At 35.9% G+C, this 23,856-nt stretch overlaps 1 protein-coding gene across 1 annotated transcript in view; it reads left to right on the forward strand.

The window, feature by feature from the left end:
• Positions 1–23,856, forward strand: part of IL1RAPL1 (interleukin 1 receptor accessory protein like 1) — a 1,280,310-nt gene that overhangs the window by 1,236,921 nt on the left and 19,533 nt on the right. The window contains exon 9 of the mRNA XM_070502686.1: positions 19,980–20,123. Coding sequence (XP_070358787.1) covers positions 19,980–20,123 — 144 coding nt within the window. The remainder of the gene's footprint in view (positions 1–19,979; positions 20,124–23,856) is intronic.

Here is a 23,856-nt window from a genome sequence, read left to right on the forward strand (position 1 = left end):
TCCCTCCAAAACCTTAACCTTTCCTATTCCTTCCATTTTTTACATTTTCCATTTCCCTGTCACAAACAATTCTCCAGATGGATAGCCAGCAGTATTGTGCCCTGACCTCAGGTCGAGCCATACTTGTGCACCCATCAGGCAGCCCTAAATTTCTTCTTCACTCTCTGTGGTTTTTGTCCATACTCTAACTCTGGAGTACCTTACAGTATGGACGTGTTTACTATCTGGAGCAAAGCAATTTAATGGTTAAGGGTGTGGACTCTGGAGCAAGGCTGTCTGTTCAAAACCCAAATCTGTGCTTACTAGCTGTGCTCTCTTGGGAAAATCACTTCATCCCTGTGAGCCTCAAATTTCTCTTTTGTAAAATGGCAATAATAATAGTACCTACCATATAGAGCAGCTATGAGGATTAAATAAACTAATATATGTCAATACACATTACAATGCCTGACACATATTTATCACCCAATAAATGTTTGCAGCTATTACGTGATTTCTCTGCTCCAACTACATGATACTCTGAGTAATTTAGGATGCAGCTGTAGAGGAAGCAGACAAATCTTCTACCCTCTAGGTCCTTCTGGCTGGGATACAAATTAAATTCACATGAGACAGAATAACAGGAGAAAATCAAACAAAGCTTTATAACGTGTATACATGGGAGAAAACCAAGAAAGCTGACTAACTCACCCAAATGGTAGAAGATATTACCTTAAATACCTTCTTCAGCTAAAGACAAGGAGGATGTTGGGGGTGGGGGGAGACAGTTATGGGAGATTACCAGAAAAGCACAGTAAACAAGAGTAAGTTTATTATTCAGATTTAAGTCCTTGCCTTCCCCAATGATGAGAGTTTCTAGAGATAAGGTCATCGCCCCTTCTTCCTGGTACAGAGAGTGAGACACTTTTACAAATGAAGATTTCCCTTACAAATGTAAATGTATTTTACAAAGGGTAACTTCTGCTTTTCAGAGCTTATCCCCTGTCTGCAGTTTCTTAAAGGTAACCAGCCCAAAATAATCCTCATGCCAAAGAGATACATTTTGGGGCAGGTAATTCTGATCCCCTACACAGCAATAATGTGTTCCATTAAAAACTCCCTCAAATCTAATTCATCTTTCATTAAAATGGTCAGCTTTGGCTCCAGCAATTTTGTTCCATTGATTCTATATTTTACCTTATAATAATTTACTTTAGTTTGAATGTGCTGTCCTAAAGGAGATCTTCATTCATTTATTCATGCATTTAATGATAATTATTAAGAACCTACTATGTGTCTGGCACTCATCAAATTAAATGAACTTGAAATAAGAACCAATATAATTTGGAATGCCATCATCTACTTTTTAAATTACATTGATATTAAGCATTCCTAATATAGAATTGTGCTCCTAGGGAATGTTTGGCTTTGAAACTGTCACATTAAGGGAATGTTCATTAACAATCCTGTTCTGAATGGTTATGTTTAGATATATTGATTACAATAATATGGCAATTCATTCATCATGAAGTAGTTTGGGAACTGGCAAAGTATCTATCTGAGGGACTAGCACTAGTTAATAATGATAAACATCTAGGCTTTCTCTATTCCCCCTCAAACCCATTTTAATTCTTGTGCACACACACACTCTCTCTCTCCCTCCAAAGAGTGTAATCAATAGGAATTAGACTTGCTCAATAAACTCCTTAGTCCTCGGAATATCTTTAGTAATGTAATTAACGTGCAGATCATTTAGGATGCAGTTTTAAAGCTGGATGAATTCAGACCCAGTGGACTCCTTATCCCTTCTTGTAATGAATCATTTTTGTAATATGTGCCCCTATCCTTGTTAGTGTTTACCTAATGCATTTATTTACTAAGAGATACAGTAAGACGATAGAACTGTTTAAAGCTCTCTCAGGGCTCATCATTTGACATCTTTGACCACTGATTTCAGAATATGGAAAAGCCAAACTTTGCCCAGACATCAAAACCTCCTCCCTCTAGAGTCTATAGTCCTCATGTAGATATGGTGACATCTTTCTAGAAAGACGATGACCCATTAAAAACTGAGTAGGCATCATTGCTGTAGGGGAGGAAAAATAATTTTCCCTCTGCCATTCTGGGTTTTGGCTGAAACCCACCTGTAAGAAAGACAGATTAACAGGAGAAAAATAAACAGAAGTTTAATAACATGTATGCTCATGCAGGCTCGGTGAGCCGAGGAGTCGAAAGAAAGATTTCTTGGACTCTCAAGGTCTGGTACAGTGCTCGTTTATTCAGAGAATAGCATGGGGACAGGACCCATGGGCAATGAAAAGCTGCAATGGGTTGAGGGTTAGGGCTAAATTTATAAGGTATAGGTATATGAGTTATTTCTTTACAAGACAAAAGAAAGATTATGTAAAAAAAAAAAGTTGTTAAAATGGTATCAGGTGGTCCTATAACTTTAGATAAGAATTAGATCGGATCAGGTCAGGATGTCCTATGCTTCCCCCCCAATCTCGCCCAAGGATGATATAGATCGGTATGTAGGGCAGGATGCCTTGGGCTTCGGGGTTTTCTCCCTGGGGCAGCCTTGATCCTCATGATATACCTCCCGTATACGTGGGAGAGACCCAGGAAAATTGAGTGACTCCCCAAAATGGCCCAAGCCACCACTTTAAATAACATTTCCAGCAAAAGACAAAAGTTGTTGTTGGGGGCGTGGGGGGAGGAAGTTATGAGAGATGACCAGGAAAAGCACAGCAAACAAGAATATGGTTTGTTATGCAGTTCTAAATCCTTGCCTTTTCCACTAATAAGAGTTTCTAGAGATTTAGAGTCATCCTTCTCTTCCTGGTACAGAAAGGGAGACACCCTTACAAATGGAGATTTCCCTTATAAATGTAAATATCTCTTACAAAAGGGTGCCTTTACTTGGTTTTCATAGCTTTTCTTCTGTCTGCTATTTCTTAAAAATAATCTTCTAAAATAATCTTTATGCCAAAGAGGCATATTTTGGGGTGGTATATTCCGCTCCCCTTCCTTGCTTATGCAATGCCAAAATCTAACTTGAGTTATGTTGCTACAATATCTCCAAATCGGAGCCATCAGGTTTAACAAATTCTCTCCTTGGACAAGATCTGACATTTTGCAGTCAAAATTTTCTTCTATCCTGTAACATTTTTTCTGCTTCTCTGCTCCTCAATTGTGTAGGAACTGTAAACAGCTGACCACAATTTTTTTTCTTCGTAACTAATGTCAAAACAAAAAACACACTTAGAGGCTATTATGAATGCCAGGAGCACAAATTGATTGATACTAGTGATTTTGTACATTTGAGTTTCTTGGTATGGGCATTCCAACAAGGTTATTTAATTGTCACCAAACTTTACAGGGATGAAAACTAACCTTTTGAGCTATTTCCTTAAACATAGAATATATGATTTAAGTGAGGTTAACTCCAAGTTATTTTTGTCTCAACAGTGGAATATCTTTTCAAAGGTCTGTTGACTCCAGTTTTTCCTGGTCAGCTACAGTGTCAAGATTTGTTATATAGTATAGTTTTGCTTTTTAGTCAATTTGGTCACTCAGTTTTCTTCATTGTGAACTAAAATATCCAAGCAGCATCTTTGCTGGAAAAGAAAAGGACCACTGTTTGCTGATAATTACTTTATTTCTCAATTAATAAATAACAAGGAAATGATCTTGGACAAAACCAATATTGGGAGTCAAGAATGATAAACCGTTCAGTTTTTCTGTTCTTTGTTATTTATCATTCCTGTTGAACTAATCATGTGGGCCAAAACTCTTAGTATGTAATTTTACATGGGTATAGTCATCAGAAGTCCTTTATTTCCTTTATTGAATTTTGCACTTGTTTCCCTAACTAAATGTTAAATTGTTGATAAAAATCTTTAACTTGGACTTCTCTGTTATATAACTCAATATATATAACCCACTTCATAAATGTGATTAACGGGATGCTTAAATGTATTCTGAATAATATGAACTTTGCAGCAGGGTTGCTCAATCTTGTTACTATTGACATTTTGGGACAGGTAATTTTTTGTTGTGGGGGGCTATCCTATGCATTGTAGAATGTTTATCAGCCTCTACTCATTAAATAGCCATCCCTCGTGGTCTAGTGGTTAAGATTTTGTGCTCTCACTGCCATATCCCAGGTTTGGTTCCCAGTCAAGAAACCATAGCACCTGTCTATTGGTTGTCATACTGTGGCAGCTGCATATTGCCATGATGCTGAAAGCTCTGCCACAAGTATTTCAAATACCAGCAGGATCACCCACAGTGGACAGGTTTCAGCAGAACTGCCAGACTAAGACAGACTAGGAAGAAGGACCTGGACACTGTAGGGGAGGAAGAACTATTCCTCTCCCCTCTAGGTTCTTCTGGCTGGTCTAAGAATTAACTTGATATGAGACAGAATAACAGGAGAAAATCAAACAAATTTAATAACATGTAAACAGGGGAGAAACCCAGGAAAACTGAGTAACTCACAAAAATGGCCAAAGCCACCACCTTAAATGCCATCTTCAGCTAAAGACAAAGGAGGATGTTGGGTGTAGTAGTTTGGAACTTCAAAGGAGAGGAAGGCAATTCACATGGAGATGGAAAAGCAGATGTTTGGTAAACAAATGTTTGCCAAACCTTGCAAAGACAATGGAACATGGGGAGGACTTTGATCAAATGGGCCTTGCTAGTTCCTTCCTGTCCACCACACCTAGTTTATATTATACTATAGTTCTCTATGCTGATAGCTCCTTCCTGAAACAGGCCTTCTATCTTAAATTCTTTTAGGCAGTTAGGTCAAAGTTTCTTCCTGAGTCTTAAAAATAATCAAGGTAAGACATACATTTTGGGGTGGCAAATTCTGATCCCCCACACCACCCACTCCTGAAAAAATTGGCCATTAAAGCCCAGCAGCAGAGCATTGTCTAATATAGTGCTGGAAGGTGAGAAGATGGCATAAAAAGACTGGACAAGGTTCTGCTCTGCTGTACATATGATTGCTAGGAGTTGGAATTGACTCAGTGGCACTAACAACAACCCATTAGATGCCAATAGTACCTTCCCCACTTATGACAGCTCAAAATGTCTTCAGATATTCCCAAATGTCCCCAGAGAGCCAAATTGCCACCAGTTGAGAACCACTGACTTACAATATAGATATCAGAAGGACAGGTATTTTCATCTTGAAAACCCTCCAAGATTATACCCGGTGTGATTAGATCAACAGAATGGATGCTTCAATACCATAGGAATTGACAAAAAAAAAATAAGTTCCTGTGTTTTCACTCTTGGAGACAACTAGGAGTCCCTAGAAAATCGTGTGCTTCACAATCTTCTAGAAGATTGTATGTTTCACAATCTTCTGTTGTTGTCATTGCAATCTTTACAGTACACAAATTCATCTAGGGAGTTTGTTAAAAAGTGACTTGAATTCATTAGTTTGGGGTGGAACTCAAGATTTGAATTTCAAACAAGTTCCTTATTAATGCTGATGCTGCTGGTCTGTGGACCACAACTGGCATACCAAGGTCTTTGCCTAGGCAATAGATGCTCTAATAAACTTGGTAGTGTTAGGGAGAAGAAATTCCCCTTTCTACCCTTCTTGTATTCTTCTGGCTGGACTAATAATAATGTTGACACAAGGCCAGATTAACAAGAGAGAAACCCAATTTAATTACATGCACACAAGAAAATTATGAAAATGATGCTCTCCGAGATGGGCAAAGCAGACTGTTTTTATATCTTTTTACACAAAGAAACAATAAATTTGTAAGGAATGACAGGACATAGAAACTTATATTTGAGGTATGTAAAAAGAGAGGAATTTAAACAGAGTTAAGGTTTGAGGTAGTAAATTAGTGAAAAATAGCAAGGTTTGTTTAGGCAGGCTTCTCGGCCCTGAAGCCCCTAGCTCTGGTGATAAGGATACAAGGAGAACACCTTTCTCATAGGAGATTTATTTCCTGCTTTCAGAGGGAACAGAGACAGGAGGGTCAGAATGCCATTTTTGCTTCTCAAGTAACTAATTCAAAATAATCAATATGCCACTGTGAGATGTTTTAGACTGGCCTGCCCTGGCCCTAACAATACCGTCTAATAGGTAAAGAGCAACTAGCTCTCATGAGCTCACTTTTCCATGAGAGAGGAATGAAAGAGGAGTATAACCAGTCAGTGGGACTAATTCCGACTAATTGCCTCATTCTTTTTGCATAGTCAACACCTTTGAACCTCTTTGAACATTAGTACATTGCCCTCACACTCTACTCTTAATGAGGTTGCTTGCCTCATGTATTCAATGAAATTGTGCTTTATAGAACACATTTGCTGCTCAGAGAGATGTCTGAGAGGGCAATCTCTTCAAGTATTAAATAATTAACCTCTTAAATGAAGAGGGCCCTCATTGTTGGACACAATTTCTACATATTCCTGTTTTAAGAAAGGAAATGCACTTAGGAATGTCTCAACAACATGTATGTGGACATCTACCTGTATTTCAACCCATGCAACTACACTATATATAGTGTGCAGCCTATGCAAATAGCAGTTACCAAGGAGGAACACAATATATGATAGGTGTAAATACTGCTAATTTCCTGTTTTGAACACTTGTATTCAGCTAAATAGTAATTACATGTAGTAAGGAAGGGCAGACATAGTATGAGAACTGAACCTCCTCATATGATGTGGAGGTCAAGGGTATGACTACAAAACAGGGGAAAAAAATAATGTAATAACACAACCTGGATAAAGAGTTCCTACGTGTTCAAAAGGTCAATTCATTTTAACGGGTACCTATCTAGCATCTAAAAGAGGTTATAAAACACAAGTAAACCTAGTGTGAGAGCAGAGGGAATCCACTGGAACTCAGATCTTTCTATTGGAAAATGACAAACAGACAGTTAAAAAATCAGAATCCAGTTTAAGATATTTGCAAGAAGCCCACTAATATCATCTAGCACACACATGGCACAATTCCATGTATGTGATCAGAGATCACAAACATGGCCACCACCCATCAACACACCACCACTCTTCCCTCTCAGAACCACCTTAATATTCTCATTATTTCTAGGTCAAAACAATCTGTTGACTGACGATGTTTCATATCCTGCTCAAAATCTCACTTGGCTGCAGTCTACTTAAAGATGATTTATATAATGCTCTAGTATGAAAAAGCATTCCCATTTACCAAATACGTATTGAATGCCAGCTATGGGCAAAGCACTAGGTTAGGTGTCCTTAGTAGTTGAGTCACTGCTGCCAGAGGGATGACTACCACCATCCTGGGGCATGAAAACAACATTGTTGGGGATAGGGAGGTGGCTGTGCATTTTTTGGCTGTGAATTCCTGCGCTTAGTTGAGAAATGGCACAACTGGGTCGTAAAATGCAAGGTATAACTTTTAATAAGCAGTTCCTGTGTATTGAGCTTTGACAATCAGGTCAGTAAAGTGAGAAATTAGACATGACACATAAAAAATGCTAACTACTCTCTCAGGTCATATAGTCAGAAAAGAAATGTGTTGATTTCCAATAAATTACCATGGTAACTTGTATTAGATATTAATGTTGAGAATAACATTTGCCATCTGTAAGAAATATGTTAGCTATTTGTCTCTACTTTTAGGGCACATATACTATTTTTAACATGTGTTCTATGAAGAGTGATGTATCTGGAGGTTGATTTCTCTAAATTAAAAGTGGACATTTAAATGCTATTAAAACAGATTTTATTTTTACTTCACACACACAAAAATCCACTGGTGTATTTAAGAAAGCACAGAAGGGTCATTTTTTAAAACCACCCAAGAATCATTACCATGAATTGAAATTTGATATGAATGAGGACTGACTGAGAAGAAATTGTGAACTGTGATGAAAAAATGGACTGTTACTGGAGAGTGTTTTGTTTTTGACTCTTCACTTCTGTGTGACCGAAAGCAAGTCTCTTTGTGTCATTGTTCTTCATTTTTATCATTTGTAAACTAAGTGCTCTTAAACCCCAGTACAGGAATTTTGAAAGAACATATTAAACTCTGAGTGACTAATAGTGTGTATTAGCCCATTTGTTAGGTTTTACAGATTCTCAGAGTTTTCAGTCATTGTACCTCATTTTGCAAATCTTTAAAGTGAAATGAAGTGGTTGCTCGTCCTAGGGATTTTCTTATGGTTTTAAGTGTTTGTAAAGTTGACTCAGATCTTTGGGTGGCAAGTTTCTATAACTTCAAAATAGAAATTACAATTCCTTAAGATGTGCAACCGCAGTTCAAAATGCTGAATGGGAATGGTTGCCAAACTATGGGAATGGAAACTAAAATGAAAGAGGCCACTATCAAAGACTAAAAGAATGACACATAAATTGCCTGACTTCAATCAGTTTAGAATTCTAATTCCAGTATGTGACGTAAACTGAGTATGACTCAAAAACTTATTTATACCATCCCACAGTTTCAAGGTAACGACTCACAACTGCTTGGGTGCACTTCTAATTCTCCCCGAATGAACAAACATGTTTATATTATTTAAATATCTCGGTATTGAAAATAGCGTAAGGGAATACAGTAAAAATATCACAACAAAATTCCATATTGGCTATTTTCTTGAGTAGAGTGCTGTCAGTGGCAACTCAGCAGTCCATAAAAATTGGTAATATTAAACTGTATTTTCTCATTGCCATCTGTAAGATATAAACTACTCACATACCAGTTTAGTTTCCTCATCTGTAAAACAATATGAGACTAAATGAAATTTGAAATTCATATTTTCTCTAAAACGAGATTATGTTTTAAGCTGCTTTTTCAGTGAGTATATGTAAGCTGTTGCCAAAAATGATTAATATATAGAGAAAAACTCCATAGTAATGTTAAATGTTAGAGTTGCCTTGCTGAACTAGGCATCTATAAATGATAGTTGGATAAATAGATGTATGAATGAAAAATTAATTAGGCTAAAGAGTTTCCCATGGGGACTCCTAGCAGAATCCAGATTATAAACCACCTTGAGCAACTCTATTCCAAACTGTCCGGAGTAAAAGGCAAAATATAAGCTATTTTGGAGTAATAACGTTTAAAGCAATAGGTCACTAACCTCTGTTAAGGTTACTTAAAAACCTGATACAGTAGAAAGAGATGCATAAAAAAAATTAACTGAAATTGTAATAGTGGTTATCTCAGGGCCATATGATTCCATGTGACCTTTAGTTTCTTCGTCTTATATGATTTTCAAAATCCTGACAATAAGCACGTTTTATACAGTCAGGACAAAAAGTGAGAAAAAATAAATCTATTTTGGTACAACTAGTGAAAATTTTTAAAATGCTTACAGAAAAGCTATCGTTAATGTTTGCTATAAAATCAAGTTATTTACACATTTTAAAAGTATATTAAAAAGTATTTGCTTTAATGCACACTCTTGCTTCCACTTTATGTCTCTCTACATTAGAAAGCATTGTGGGGGGCAGGCCCCGTGGCTGAGTGGTTAAGTTCGCGCCCTCCTCTTTGGTGGCCCAGGGTTTCGCTGGTTCGGGTCCTGGGCGCAGACATGGTACCACTCGTTAGGCCACGCTGAGGCGGCGTCCCACATGCCACAACTGGAAGGATCCACAACTAAAATATACAACCATGTACTGGGAGGATTTAGGGAGAAAAAGCAGGAAAAAAAAGAAGATTGGGAACAGTTGTTAGCTCAGGTGCCAATCTTTAAAAAAAGGAAAAAAAGAAAAGAAAACATTGTTTTTTAGAGGACACCTTTACTTCTACATTATTTTCTCAAACCACTGCTAATTTTCACACACCAAAAATCAATACACAGAGTGAGACAATAAGGTAATGCCTTATTCTTTGTGAAGCAAAGCCATGTTATTGCCATTTTGGTAAAAGAGAATTCATTATTGAGGACAGACCCTTCATATATCTCAGCTATACAGGCCACTAAACTATAGGAGCCACCCACTTTATTCTCAACTTTGTCATGGTTTAAGGAGCCATTTACTGTTCCCTTAGGAGGAATTAAGGAATGGTAGATTCTGCTATTGGTAGTTTCAAACACATGCCTATTTTTTCATAGAGTGTTAATGGGAGAAAAAAACTCAAATGTTAATAAATTCTTGACTAGTATATCTTTACAAAATGAGAAAGCAAGGCAAACTAACCACTATTTTCCTCAACATTTATGTTTTCAGAAAACAGAGTGATCAAAAAGATTCAAGAGAGATAAGAAATGTTTTTTTCTGTTATTTCCATTGAGGGAAATGAACCAGCATATGGTTTGATTGTTGTTTTTGCCTTAATAGTCTCTGGCTCTGTGGAATCACCAAGATTTTGAATGAAACTTGTCTCATGAGAGAAACAGCTTTTGCCGAACACATTTTATTCCAATGCTTTCAATAATTAGGAAATATGTTAAAACCCTAAAGGAAGAAAATTATAATAATAACATAAAATGCTGAAGTTAATCAAAGCATCCCATTTTGTATATTGCAATGCAATCAGTTTTTACATATGTATAATATTTAATAAATCTATTTCTAACAATTGAGTATAGTACAAATCATCATGCAATTTATTTTTTAGAAGGGTTCAATGTTTCTGTAGAAAACATGACTCCTTCTATTGGTTATCTAAACAGCCCAGATGTTCTGGATTCTTTGACCAATCTAAAGGATTCCCAATGGAAGACCAAATTGTTCTAACTACAACAATATATCCTTTGGTGGATGGTTTCTTTGAGAATAAACACAGAAGCCCTTAACAAGAAGGTGTAAAATGGCAATGCCACCTTCACTCTGACAATTTTCTCTCGAGAGACGTTTTGTAACATTCCATCTGTGCCTGTCTATTTGTATGACATGTTGAGAAGGGAATTCATAGTAGAGGGAAAGCAAATACTTTTTTCTTCTAGGAGATTTTCTTTGAGACATTGGTGAAGTTTGACACCTTGATATACAATAGCCCTGTCTTCTAAGCTGGTCACCTGAGGCGCATTTTGCTCTTTATTACAGCAATATCTTCCTTCTTTGTCTGGTTTCTCCTTCTTATACTCAATCTTATGAGATCTAAGATGAAGGGGGCCTCATCTGAATACTTGGTGTGCTTGTATGTGTGTTCAAATACTTAATGGTCTGTGTACATCCTACGTCATGGTCTTTAGATGGACCTATTTCAAACACTGCTCTTATAATCAAAAGGGGAAGTTTTTTCAGTGGTAAAGCTCTGCCTGTTACTAACACCACATTGTACATTTTGAAAATATATGTCAACTTTCCACCAGAGAGAATCATTGTCCTAGTTTTCTGACCTAATTTTTGGAAACTTGGCTTAATTGATACCATAAATCTTTCAAACAAATATTTATTGACAAGGTACATGCTAGTTGCTTTGAAAAGAAAAAAAAGGTAAACAACACATTCTAGCTGAGAAATAAAAACATGAATTTGCCTACCATCACCCGTTACACTCTACATTCACTTTCCCTCTTCTCCACACCAAACTGCTTGCCAAAAACCTTTGCAGGCACTGTTCTACACTGTGCCACACAGTGTCCGATCTCTATCTCTAAAATCCCCCAACAGAAGCACAAACACGCACATACACAACACCCCGAATGAGTTGCTCACCCTGCCCATGGTTATGATATTTATAGTAAAGCATTTCTTACGCTCATATAAAAGGCCTAGCAGAGTGACACTTAAATACACAATAAAAATTAGCTTTTATTATTTCATTTTTAAATATATTCTTGCGTACTTGCCTCTGCAGCTAGACATGAGCTCCTTTAAGTCAAGAAGCATATTTCATCCATCATTTTATCACTAAAACTCAAACACCTGGTATATTTAAGGCACTTACTAAACAAAAAGAAAGTGAATGAATGAATGAGTGGGGGAAAGCAAAAACTGAATGATAATATCAAAGATGTAAAGCAATGTATGATTGATTTCTAAATGCCAAGTGAATCCAAACTTTCCTAGTTTTGCAAGTCTATACAAGACTATGTTGTCATTGGATTTATGAAACAAAGAACATTTCTAAATCTCTACTACAAAGTTTACCATTTTTCTATAGAATGAAATTTTATTACCAAATTAATGCACTGCATATTAATAATAATACCTCATCACTTGCTTGAATCTCATGACACATTGGCTAGAAAAATGGCTCACAGAGATATTCTTGGAATTTTAGTGTGGGAATGTCCCAAAATCTAGCTTTTTATTAGAAAATTGTGTGTTCTTAATCATGCAGTCATTCATTTATTCAACAAATATTCATTGAGCACCTCCTATGTGTCAGATAGTTTTCAAGGCACTTGAGATAGGTCAATTAAAAATATGAACAAAATAGACAAAATAACCCTTGCCCTGATGGAATTTAAATTTCAGTGGGAGGAGACAGACAATAAACAACAATAAACTTATTAATTAGAAAATTAAATATTATGTTATATAGTGATAAATGCTATAGGAAAGAATAGAGAAAGAAAAGTGGATGCAACTTTCAGCTACAGGTTTGTGACTTGGAATGAGGGGTCAGTGGACCAAATTAAGAATGTCTTTTAAGCAAAGACTTAAAGAAGGAAAGAGGGAGGCATGTAGAAATGTGGGGGAGGAACATTCCAGTCAGAGAGAACAGCCAGAGCAAAGGTCCTAAGGTAAAGCAATTGTTTATAATGTCGAGCCATAAACAAAACTAAATGATATAATGCAATATGGTAAGTCACCAAAAAAGTTACAGAAAATACATGTTCTAAAGAGACAAATCAGTTTTGGATGGATTTAAAGCTTCATTGAAAGTACAGATCCTAGCCTTGCCTTGAAGGATTGGTAGAGTTTTGATAAATGGAAAAGAGAAGTTCTAGGTTGGTACAGAATTGGGAAAATACATGTCAAATTCAGTTCACATTGGGAGGATGAGTCTGGCTGGAGGTTAATCAGGTGCTTCATTAAAGAAGGGAAGGACCTTGAATGCCTCTTCCATGAGCAATGTAGATCAGCTAACAATTACTTAAGAAAACTCCAAGGTGAGGATGTGTTTTTGGAAGATTAAACTGAAGCCTTTGTACAGATTACTTTAGAATAGCTGTAAATAATAAAATTTTAACCCAAAAGTAATTACCCAAAATACACTTTAATTATAACACTTGCAATAATGTGATCTTCCCCTTTGACCTTTATTTTTTAATTTTTTATTTTGAAAAAAAGCTGCAATAGTACAGTAAATTTCCATATATCCTCTTCAACTACATTCACCAATTATTAACATTTTCCCACATTTGCCTTATCTCTCTTTGCCTAGAGGGGTAAATAAAAAGATAGGGCTACACTATGTATACAAACACACAACACATTATTGCTAAACCACGTGAGAGTAAATTGTTGACATCATGACTAAATTCTTCAGTGTGAATCTCCTAAAAACAAGGATATTTCCTTACAAAACCAGAGTATAGTCATCAAATTCAGGAAAATTGAAAATGATAGAATACAGTTATCTAATATATAGTCTATATTCACATTTCAAAGATTGTCCCAATAATATCCTTTATACCATATTTCCCATCCAGGATTACACATTGCATTTAGTTGTCAATACTTTTTAGTGTCTTTTAATCTGGCATGGTTCCTCAGCCTGTCTTTGTCTTTCAAGGCATTGACATTTTTGAAGAGTAGAAGATTTTATTTTTTATAGAATGTCCCTCAGTTTGAATTTGCCTGATGTTTCCTCCTTTTTTGGATATTTACCTATTCGTGGCTGGGATACTGCATAAATGATATTGTGCTTTTTTAATGCATCACATCAGGAGGTAAATGATGTCAGTTTGCCCCATTACTAGTGATGTTAATTTTGGTCACTTCCTTAAGATGATATCCATTTTTCCTTTAACCATGAATAAATAATCAGTGGGGAGTTACTTTAAGACAGTGTGAATATCCTGCCTCATCAATCTTTCATTCAATAATTTTAGCTTCTGTTGATAATTCTTGCCTGAATCAATTATTATCAGGATGGCAGAAAAATAGTGATTTCTGACTTTATCATTCCTTCTACATTTACCAATTGGCATTCTTCTCTAAGGAGAGCTTTCCTTTTTATTAATTTGTTTATAATTGATATGTACTCATGGATTCATGTTTTATTCAATTGCTGTCATTATTCACTTTAACTTGTCCTTTAATACATACCACTTATGAGTATTCTCTACTTAATAGGAAAAAAGCAAAACAAAACTTAACACCCTTCCTGTCTGGTTGGGAAGAGGAAAAGCACATTCCAATGGTAGGCTGTAGCAAACTGTATAGAGAATGGTCCATTTTTTTCTTCTAGTCTTTTATTTTATTTTTCATTTCATTCAGTTCCAAGGGCTTGTGGGAGCTTAGTCTAAGTAGGCTCTAATGATGGGTCTTAGCCAACAACCATATTTGCATTCTGATTGGCAGTAAGTTAAAATTAATTTGATACTTTGGATGAAAACCTCTTTCCAAAATGGCAAAATAAACTACTGTGAAGGTAATCTTTTGCCCCAGTGGTTGGTGGCACAGATCAAGCTGCTACATTCAGAGACCATTTTCCTTATTATTATTATTATTATTATTATTGTTATTATTATTATTTTGGTATACTCTGCCTTGTTCCGAAAAGCACTTTTGCAAGAGCAAAACTGCTATCTTTACATACTAGTTTATACTCTCCCAAAACATTTTCTTGCTATTATGTGAATAGCAATTCAGCTTCTTAATGTGTTACCAAAAAAAAATTATAACTGCTTCTAAATTGCGTTGATGTATTGTAGAATTGAATTGAATATCTTTGTAGGCTGAGCATAATTATCCTCCTGCCAGGAACAAATAAGTTATACTGCTCCAGAGAAATAAATATGCATATGAATTTATGTGGATGGATAAATCCTTATAAAGTTTAGCTCTTTATAACACAATAAGAGAAGAAGAAATATACTTGGTGAGGCTAATGAATAAACTGGGATCATTATATTGTCTATCATGCATTTCCCCCACAAACTTGCATTTTACTGCATATAAATCAGGGCAGAGCATTTCAAAGGACTTTACATAATGAATGAGGCAATTTTAGGATGAACTCTATAAGAATAAGCCACCTAAAATCTTCAGTTATACTTTAAACGAGATTATATATATAAATAGAGAGAGAGACAAAATGAAAAGTCCAAGAGAGGAGTTCAAAAACACATATAAACTTTGATTTAACTTTGTTAACACCTTTCCCTCTTCAAAGATATCTAGCAGAAAAAGTTTGCAAACAGTACCAGGTACAGGCCAATAAAAAAAAAATAGGATCCCAAAATACACTAGGTAATTGCAGCAAGATGAGTGTAAACCAAATGCATTTATTATTTTCAATGTAATCGAATATACTAAGAGATGGCATGTGCTTTATTTTAATTAGCTGTTTCTTTTAAAGTGTTACTTGGTCCAACTGTCTTGATAAGAAAAAATTGTAGTCATTGCTCAAAATGCTTGTAGCAAATCTAGTTTTAAATTGAAGCAATTTATTCCAAAAGCAGTCTACTACTGCAGCAATAATCAATGTATTTTCCCTTAGCCCATACTGAAGCTTTCCAAGGACTATTGTTAATTGTCTGTAACTAAATGACTGCTGGTGCCCTTAAATGTAACTCTTTGGCACTTGTTCATTTGTTGTGTTTAACCAAATACCAGTTTCCCTTAGGTTTTGCCTAGCGATTTTGCTTTACAATTTTCAATATTCGGTCTCAGTTTCTTAAAGGGGACAGAGTCTGTCATTTTAACAAAATAACATAAAGGCTAAACAGATTTTAAAAGGTCTGCACTTTCTCTTTCCATCCTCTGATGTTGAAGTGTGCTGAAATGGAATCTTTTTGCTTTTTAAATGCTGCCACTCCAGGCAACTTGAACTTGAGCTGAAAAGCAGATCCCATTTCAGAGAGAAAATGCCATTTGCTGGGGCAACACCATTCACATTGTAATGTAAAGATAAAATACAGCAGTGGGCCCAAATCATTTCTTTGAACTGTAACAGAATTTAACCCCTAGTAATTTTGTCCTGACCCAATGTGTAAGTAATAATGGGTAGCACTCATATTAATGAATGTATCCAGCTTGGAGCAAAAGAATGTGGAAACTAAATCTAATACCCTGTTTTCTTTGGGAGAGTTTACACATGCTGTATAAACCAATGTGAATAACAAATCAAATGGAGAAATTTTTAACCTGTACACATTTATAATATGAAGGCATGTAAATTATTCTTGCATAAAAATAATGTAGTAACTGAAGAGAAGGCATTGGTGTGTGTAGTGTGGGGAAAGATACATTTCTTTTCTGACTTCCAAGACATTCTAAGAACACCATGCTTCCGCATGTAATACTCCAGAAGTATCTGGGGAAAAGCTGAGATACTCTCAGGATCCCAGGATGTTAGCTCCTTGTAAATGCTGTTTCTTCGGACCAGTTTTTGGTGTCCCTATTATTAGTAAATGACTATCATATGGCTCAGAAGACTTCTTCTTGCTTATTGCTCATATTCTAGGTATATATAACTTTTCATATGTTTGTATCTTAAAGGAGGTATTCATGTGACGCAAGATCATTTCTGTAATTGCTAAGCTACATCAACCCTGCTCTCTTTTTCTCATTACATTTCAGACGATATGATTGATTGGCCTAGTAAATAGTGTATTCAAGGTAGTATATATAATTTTTTGAGTGACTCATGTCATCTAGCAATGGGAAAAATTCACATTTGAGCAATTACTTTTGAAAAAATAATGACTTACTTTCATATAATTTTTCTCTAATTTATACATATTCAATTTTTAAAAGTTAAAAAAATGTGTATAAAGACCAGTATTTAAATACTATCTGAAGAAAATGAGAATCCTCCTTATTGATTTAATAAGATTACGTTTCAGGCACAGTTTTTGATTGTTTCAAAAGCTATTCAACTAGGTAGGGGCGTGTAAGGCATGCTGGATGCCCAGGCCCGGTGCCATGCCTCCAGAAGCGAAGAGTGTGCTTGGGGTAACATAGAAGAACCATTACACGCCTGGGAAGTTTTCTACAGCAGAGCAGTTGTCCTGCCTCCCAGTTTTCTTTATAGCTTCTCCCCACATAGGCCTTGAGTTAGAACTTATAATGGCTGTTTTTTAAAAAATCAAATTTTTTTTAAAAATTGGAGTATGATTAACATAATGTAAAATGCATAGATCTTAAGTGTTCAGCTCAATGAGTTTCGACAAATGATATACTCGTGTATCCACACCTGAAAAAATACATAACATTTCTTTTACCCCAGAAAATTCCCTCTTGTCCCCTTCCACTAAATTTTCCTGTCACCCATCCCCAAAGCATCTATTTTGCAATTTCTATCACTATGTTTTATTTTGGCCTGATCTTGGACTTCCTTTAAATAGAATTATACAGACAGTATTACTTTGTCTAGCTTCCTTCACCTAACATAATTTTGTGAGATTCACCCATGTGTCAGTAGTTGATTCTTTTTACTGCCGAATATATTCTATCATATGGACACACAACAGCTTATTCATTATCTCCTGTTAATGAACATTTGGGTTGTTTCCAGTTGTGGCTACTATGACTAAGACTAAATATTCTTGTACAAGCCTCCATGTGGACATCTGCTTATGTTTCCTTTGGGTGAACACTTAGGAGTGTAATTGTTAGCCATACAGTAGATTCATATTTAACTTTATTAGAAACTACCCTAAATTTTCTAATATAGTAGTACTGTTGGACACTTCCACTAGCAATGTTTGAGAGTGTGAGTTAAGCATTCTTCATTATTTTTCCATTTCTTTTCTCACACAAGAAATTTTAGAATGATGAATACCAAGTGTTTAATGCATTAAATTAGAAAACAGAATGAATCTTCAAAGAAACCATAGTCCAAATGCTCATCTCTCCCATCATATCCAGTATAATTTAAATGAGGTTTTTCTGGTGTATAAATTAGCCTCTGGGCATAAGTTAGAGTTTTATGCAGGCTTCTAAGCGTGGTGGAGTATAACTCATACCATGAGAGAACGAGACTCACGGCACCCCACAGAATTATCTACCCCCTTATCCTTTCTGCTCACAAAGTAGTGGAAAAACATTACACTGAAGAGAATTTTATATTTTGTTCCTGGTAGTTTTGTAGTGCTATCTTGTATAGTCCCTCATAAGAGTCAGCAGATAAAGCTGTCTGATATTTGTAAATACAACATATAAAAATTTCCTGGAGGTTCTTTTCAATACTTCACAATTCATATTAATTTACTTAGACTCTAAAAGATTTAATAACTCACTTTATTTTTCTTTCTTAAATTCATAAAGTCCAATCACTTTTAATAAGATTTTCTTCTATTTCCCATTTAATTTTAATAAGAGCAGAAAAATACACCTGATTAAACAGTAGTTATATGTGTTTTTTATTAAACTGTTGAATTAGAAATGAAGGGCTAGATAATGAGAAATATGGCTGAGTTCCTTTCTGTAATTATCACAGGAAAAGGGACATCACATGCAAACACACACAAACACAAAATGTCCTTGTGAGAAAATGATAGCCACGCTTTTCAGATTATTTATCACTGGTACTACATTGTACCCATGATGATTTCACCTTCTTTGCAAGATCTCAGGAGTGATCTTGTAACAGAAGAGTAATTGTCATGGCAAAACCACAGATTATTTTAAAGTTCTCAGTCTAAGCCTACGTTGACTATGCTATAAAATTAGCTAACCCATTGGTGGATTTCAAATTACGGAATCAAAAATACCATTATTTTAGAGCCATAATTTCAAGAATATTCATCTTTAATGGTGATTAAGGAAACTAGTACTTTTCGAGGTAGTTGTCAACTGCAGGGAACAATAGCTCCCCACCAATAACAGTGTTTGGACTATGATGATCAAGGACAACATGTATACACAAGCACTTAGTTAAAGTGAGTTTCAAAATCTGTGCATTCTGGCTTAATGTTTAAATACCGATAACCTTGATTTTGTTACAATGTCCATGAGCTCTAAAGGAGAAAATAGAAGCAAATATTTTATCCCCAAAATAGCTTGATAATTTTTTCATGTAATATAGACATTCAATAGGAAAAAGAGAACTTGTATACAGTGAGTGGCAAGAAAATTCCTCCTTTGGATAGAATGTAGTAACATGCCTAGTGAAAGGGAAACAAAGAAAAAGAAAAATAATTTAGAGTAGCTAAGTGAAAGGAAAATAATACCAACATATTCTGCTGTGACATCCGCTAGGGAGCCTATTTCTTAAGCCCAAGTAAGCATTTAGCCTCCAAGACTGTGGTAGGCCACATTGGCACCACTCTGTTCAGAAACCTATAGGACAGGAGTCATGGTTCTTGGCAGAAGCCAGCAGACAGCATTCACCAGGTAGTCCACTCAACCTTCTATGCTCTTCAGGCATACTTCCCCTCAGGAACTGCGCAGTTTGACCCCTCACCTTCCCTCTGCCCCAACCCCCAGGTGACAGCTCAGGTGAGAAGGATCAAGATTCACAATGGGTGAGTGCAAAAGCCATCCTAGCTTAAAAGCTTCATATCCACAGGAACCAATATTTCTTTATCAATCCAATAAGCATAACTTGCAGGATTCCCACAAGGGATATATTTATAAATAAGAGTTGCTGCACTCAGGCAAGCCCAAAATTATAGTTTCCAATCAGGTGTTTATAATTCTTTCAGTCCAAATGCAATCTACCAACATAGGTTCACTTTTACCATAAGCAATGTTGCTTAGCAACATAGTTATCACATGCCACCTTATCTGGTTACCAAGGAAACAGAGCTAAAAAGTTATCAAAAGGTCAAATTCTCATGCAGAAAGCGAAAGGTTGTGTTAATCCATTACCCACATCTGGTCTCATCCACAAAACTGTGAAATCAAGTTAAATTTATGATTTTGTATATGAATATGGTATAATTCCCTCCTGCGATTTTCTTTTCTAGAGCTAATGTACACAGTTGAACTTGCTGGAGGGCTTGGCGCTATCCTTTTGCTGCTTGTTTGTTTGGTGACCATCTACAAGTGTTACAAGATAGAAATCATGCTCTTCTACAGGAATCATTTTGGGGCTGAAGAGCTGGATGGAGGTAAGATAAGTTCCCTCTTTTAATGTACTTTCTGAATATTCTTATTTGCTTCCTGCCTTTGTTTTATTGACGGGAAAGAAAAGTTACCTGTATAACCAATGGCAGCAGATCTTATAATCTTTCAATGTTCAGTTTGTAAATCTATCTTTTATATGGAACTATATGTGTGATGCTTTGGAGGCAATAGGTATTTTTCTCTAAAAATTGTAAAGCAACACCTACCTTTTTAACATTCGTATTCCAAACAGCACTTGTGAATTACAAACACTGATTGCAATGCTATCAGAGTGTTCATTTTCTCTTACCTTGTAATCAGTACTGAAAGCCCAGCTTTACTTTCCTATAGGTAAGGAGTGTCTCTTTTAATTGTGTTCCCTGGCCCAGTAGTTTGAAATGAATCTCAATTTGTTCCTAGTGTAGACTGATCAGTTATAATAAACCGTACCAAGTATTTTAGAATTCATCCCGCAGTCTTTTCAATCCTGTTTATTTAGCTATATTTAGACAGGCTAATTTTTACTCCAAGTGTGGACCAATAGATAGGAAAGTGCACAAGTACATTGTTTTCATAATAATGAATAATATTTTTACTCCAATTGGACAAGTAAATAATATTTTCATAGAAATTTTGATTATTATTTGTCTCTGGTCAGTCATGAATATGTGTACAATTTAAGAGGAACTTGAGGTCCTTAAAATTGAGTTCCCTAAACCACCCATTAAAGGACTTAAGTTTTTTTCCTTTTTTGGTCATTTGAAAGTTATTCATACATAAGATAAATGTGCAATATAGGAAGCATATGTAAACTGACAATGAATGGTGCAGATGGTAAAGGTTTCTCGAGCATATTTATAAACTAATTTTTTTCATTGACTGTCAGTTTGCATTAAATAGTAGAAAGAAAAATGAAGCAGTTGCCCATGTTACCACATTTCCAGGGTCCTCTGGAATAAATCCACAAGTAGAACTGCAGGTTGTCAGACTTATGTGAAGAGGAGCAGTTTGTTTAGCATCCTTAACACTCCTCTCTGTTTAACCTTTCTTCTCTTCTCATTAGGGTGAAGTTTGTGCTGCAGCAACTTTTTTTTTAACTTTTAAGTGCTTACTTGCCTATTTGTTCTTTGTTTCTAACTTTCCTGCCTGTTGATACAAATTATTAAAATTTTTTGCTACTGCTTCAAAGAAATGTGAGAAAATAGTCAATGTCAGAGCTATCGTTGAAAGAGTGCCAAGCAAAGTGCCAGGCATTCTTAAAATCATTCTTGTTAATAAGCCTCAAAAAATTCTGAGATCAATGTTATAATCTCCATTTTACTGATAAGGCAATTGAGGCTCCCAGAGGTTAAATAACTTATGGAAGAAGACAACGCAAGTATTACTATAAGTGGCCAAGATGGGACTTGAAAATAGGTCTCTTTTCAAAGCCTTTATTTTATTGAACACTGAGTCTCTATTATTTTTTACCTTTTAAAAATTTATATGTTCAGTATACTCTAAAGATCTGCTGTTGTTTGCACAATGAGCACAGTAGAAGATATTTGCAAAAGCAGATTACATAAACAGGTCTCACTTTATCTGTTAACCCTATTTTGAATGTTTATTTTGTGTTATGAATGATATGATTTTACCCAATTTGACGTGTTCTGAATAGTAGAACATGGTTTAGATGCCTCTGCAGCTTAGTCACATCCCCTTAGATCCTTCCACGTGCTATCATAGTTGGATAATTATCTACTCTTCCAGTGCTGGAAAATTTCACTGACGTCATAAAATCCCCATTCTTAACTCTTCCACAAGTCCTTTCTTCTTCGAAAGAAGAGAGAACTGTTAAGAAGAGGCCCCATGTTCTTGACTTGGCTTTAAAAAAAATGTACTTTGGAAGTCAAAGCTGAGCAATGTCTTCTTTATTCTTGGCCACCACATACCTCCCCTGAAAGGGGAATACATAAAATATTCTTAGAGGTAAGGAAAGACAGAGTGTGAAGAAGAACAGGGAAAGAAAGTTTAGCGAATATTTTGAAATAATGTGTTACTATTTGTGATATGATAACAGATTCATTAGCCATTTATTGAATATTTATTAAATGACAAATGCTTTGTTGATTACGTTATTGATACTCAGAGAATCACACAACTAGAAAGACATCATTTAAAACCAGGTCTAAAGGACTCCAAATCCCAAGAATTTCAGCCATCATATCAGAGTGGGAGATGGAGTATTTGGCATCAGGGACATATTTACCCAGTTCCTTTCAAGTCATTACAATCGGCATTACCCAACTATATTGGTTCTATATCAGAAGCGTTCTATTTTTCCAAGATAGAACATATTGATGCTTTGCTCTCTTGGTTTTTTCACATCACTCCTCTGTTGCATAACCTTACATTTTATTGTTTTCCCTGGACTCAGGTCTTAGCACTTCTCTTCTAATTCTGCAACACTCACCTTTTTGGATCATATTTACAACCCTATCTTCAATTGCATTTATGCACAAATAACTCCTAAATCTAAAAGTCCTTCTCCAAGTTCTCTTGTTTTAGTATCATTTTTTCTAGTAACCTATTGGTTATTTCCACTGTTATAGGTCCCAAACCCAGCTTTTAAATCCCTCACCTCCTACACTCATTCCATGTCATCCTCCATTTTCCATCTCAATTCTTTGTAACATCCTCTACCTCCTTTGCTTCACTTTCTTCTCACCTGCCACTTCCAATTACTCATCATGATCAGTTAATTGTACCTCTTGAAAATAGACTTTTTCCTCACTCTTAATTGCAATTGCCTCATTCGAGCCCCCTACACCAGCTTCTTGGCCTCATTCTCTATTCCTCCATTTTATCCTCCATAATGAGCCAGACTTCTCTTTCTAAGTACAAATTTACTGTGATTCTCTGAAAAACAGCATACCTCTGTGTTACCTTCCAGAGCAAGTCCAGGCTTCTTAGCTAAGAAAGCACTTGCTGTCAAAGGGCCCAACTTACATTTGCAGCCTTGCCACGCCCGTGGAATCTGACTATGCAGAGTTCTAGTTGGAATGAGATGCTGGCCTTTGGACAAACACAGCTGTTGAGAACTAACCTAAGACAATGCAGTCCTGCATGATTCTCAGGTCTTTTTGGGTAAATGAGGTAACTATAATGGTTAGGGGTAGGAGAAGGTTAACTCCCCCACCTTGATTCCATAGTATAATGAAAGAAAACTTGGACAAATTCTATTTCATATACACTTATTAACAAACAAGGATGTAACCCATCCTATAAACTTGAAGAAGTTCCAGTTCTCTGTCATATGAATGTGTGTGTGTGTATGTTCCCCAAAAACTTTACAACAAAGTTTTCCCTGAGGCAAAGGTGACAATATTCCAGTGGCAGTATTAAGCTAACCATCTAATGACATCTAAGAATATTCTTTATCAAAACACAGGCCTGTTTTGGAATCAAACTTGGAACAGTTTCCCTTAGGGGGCAGGCCACTGGCCCCACTAGATACTTGTAGGAGTGGGATTCATCTCTAAATTATGTGAAGTAATCCATATATCTTGAATAGCATTGATTTCACCATGGAGGGTCCATTTCCAAGATCCATTATACTTAGTAAAAAGCCACTATGAAACTTGATGTCTAACATCCGTGGTGCTAATTACTGAAGCATCTACTTTTGATCAGAAATAAAGATGGTTGAAGTACTTGTAGTGGCTGCCTCTGGAGTGTTGCTTTATTCTAATTAAATGC

Source organism: Equus asinus, chromosome X (genome assembly GCF_041296235.1).
Source record: "Equus asinus isolate D_3611 breed Donkey chromosome X, EquAss-T2T_v2, whole genome shotgun sequence".
Classification (NCBI taxonomy): Eukaryota; Metazoa; Chordata; class Mammalia; order Perissodactyla; family Equidae; genus Equus; species Equus asinus.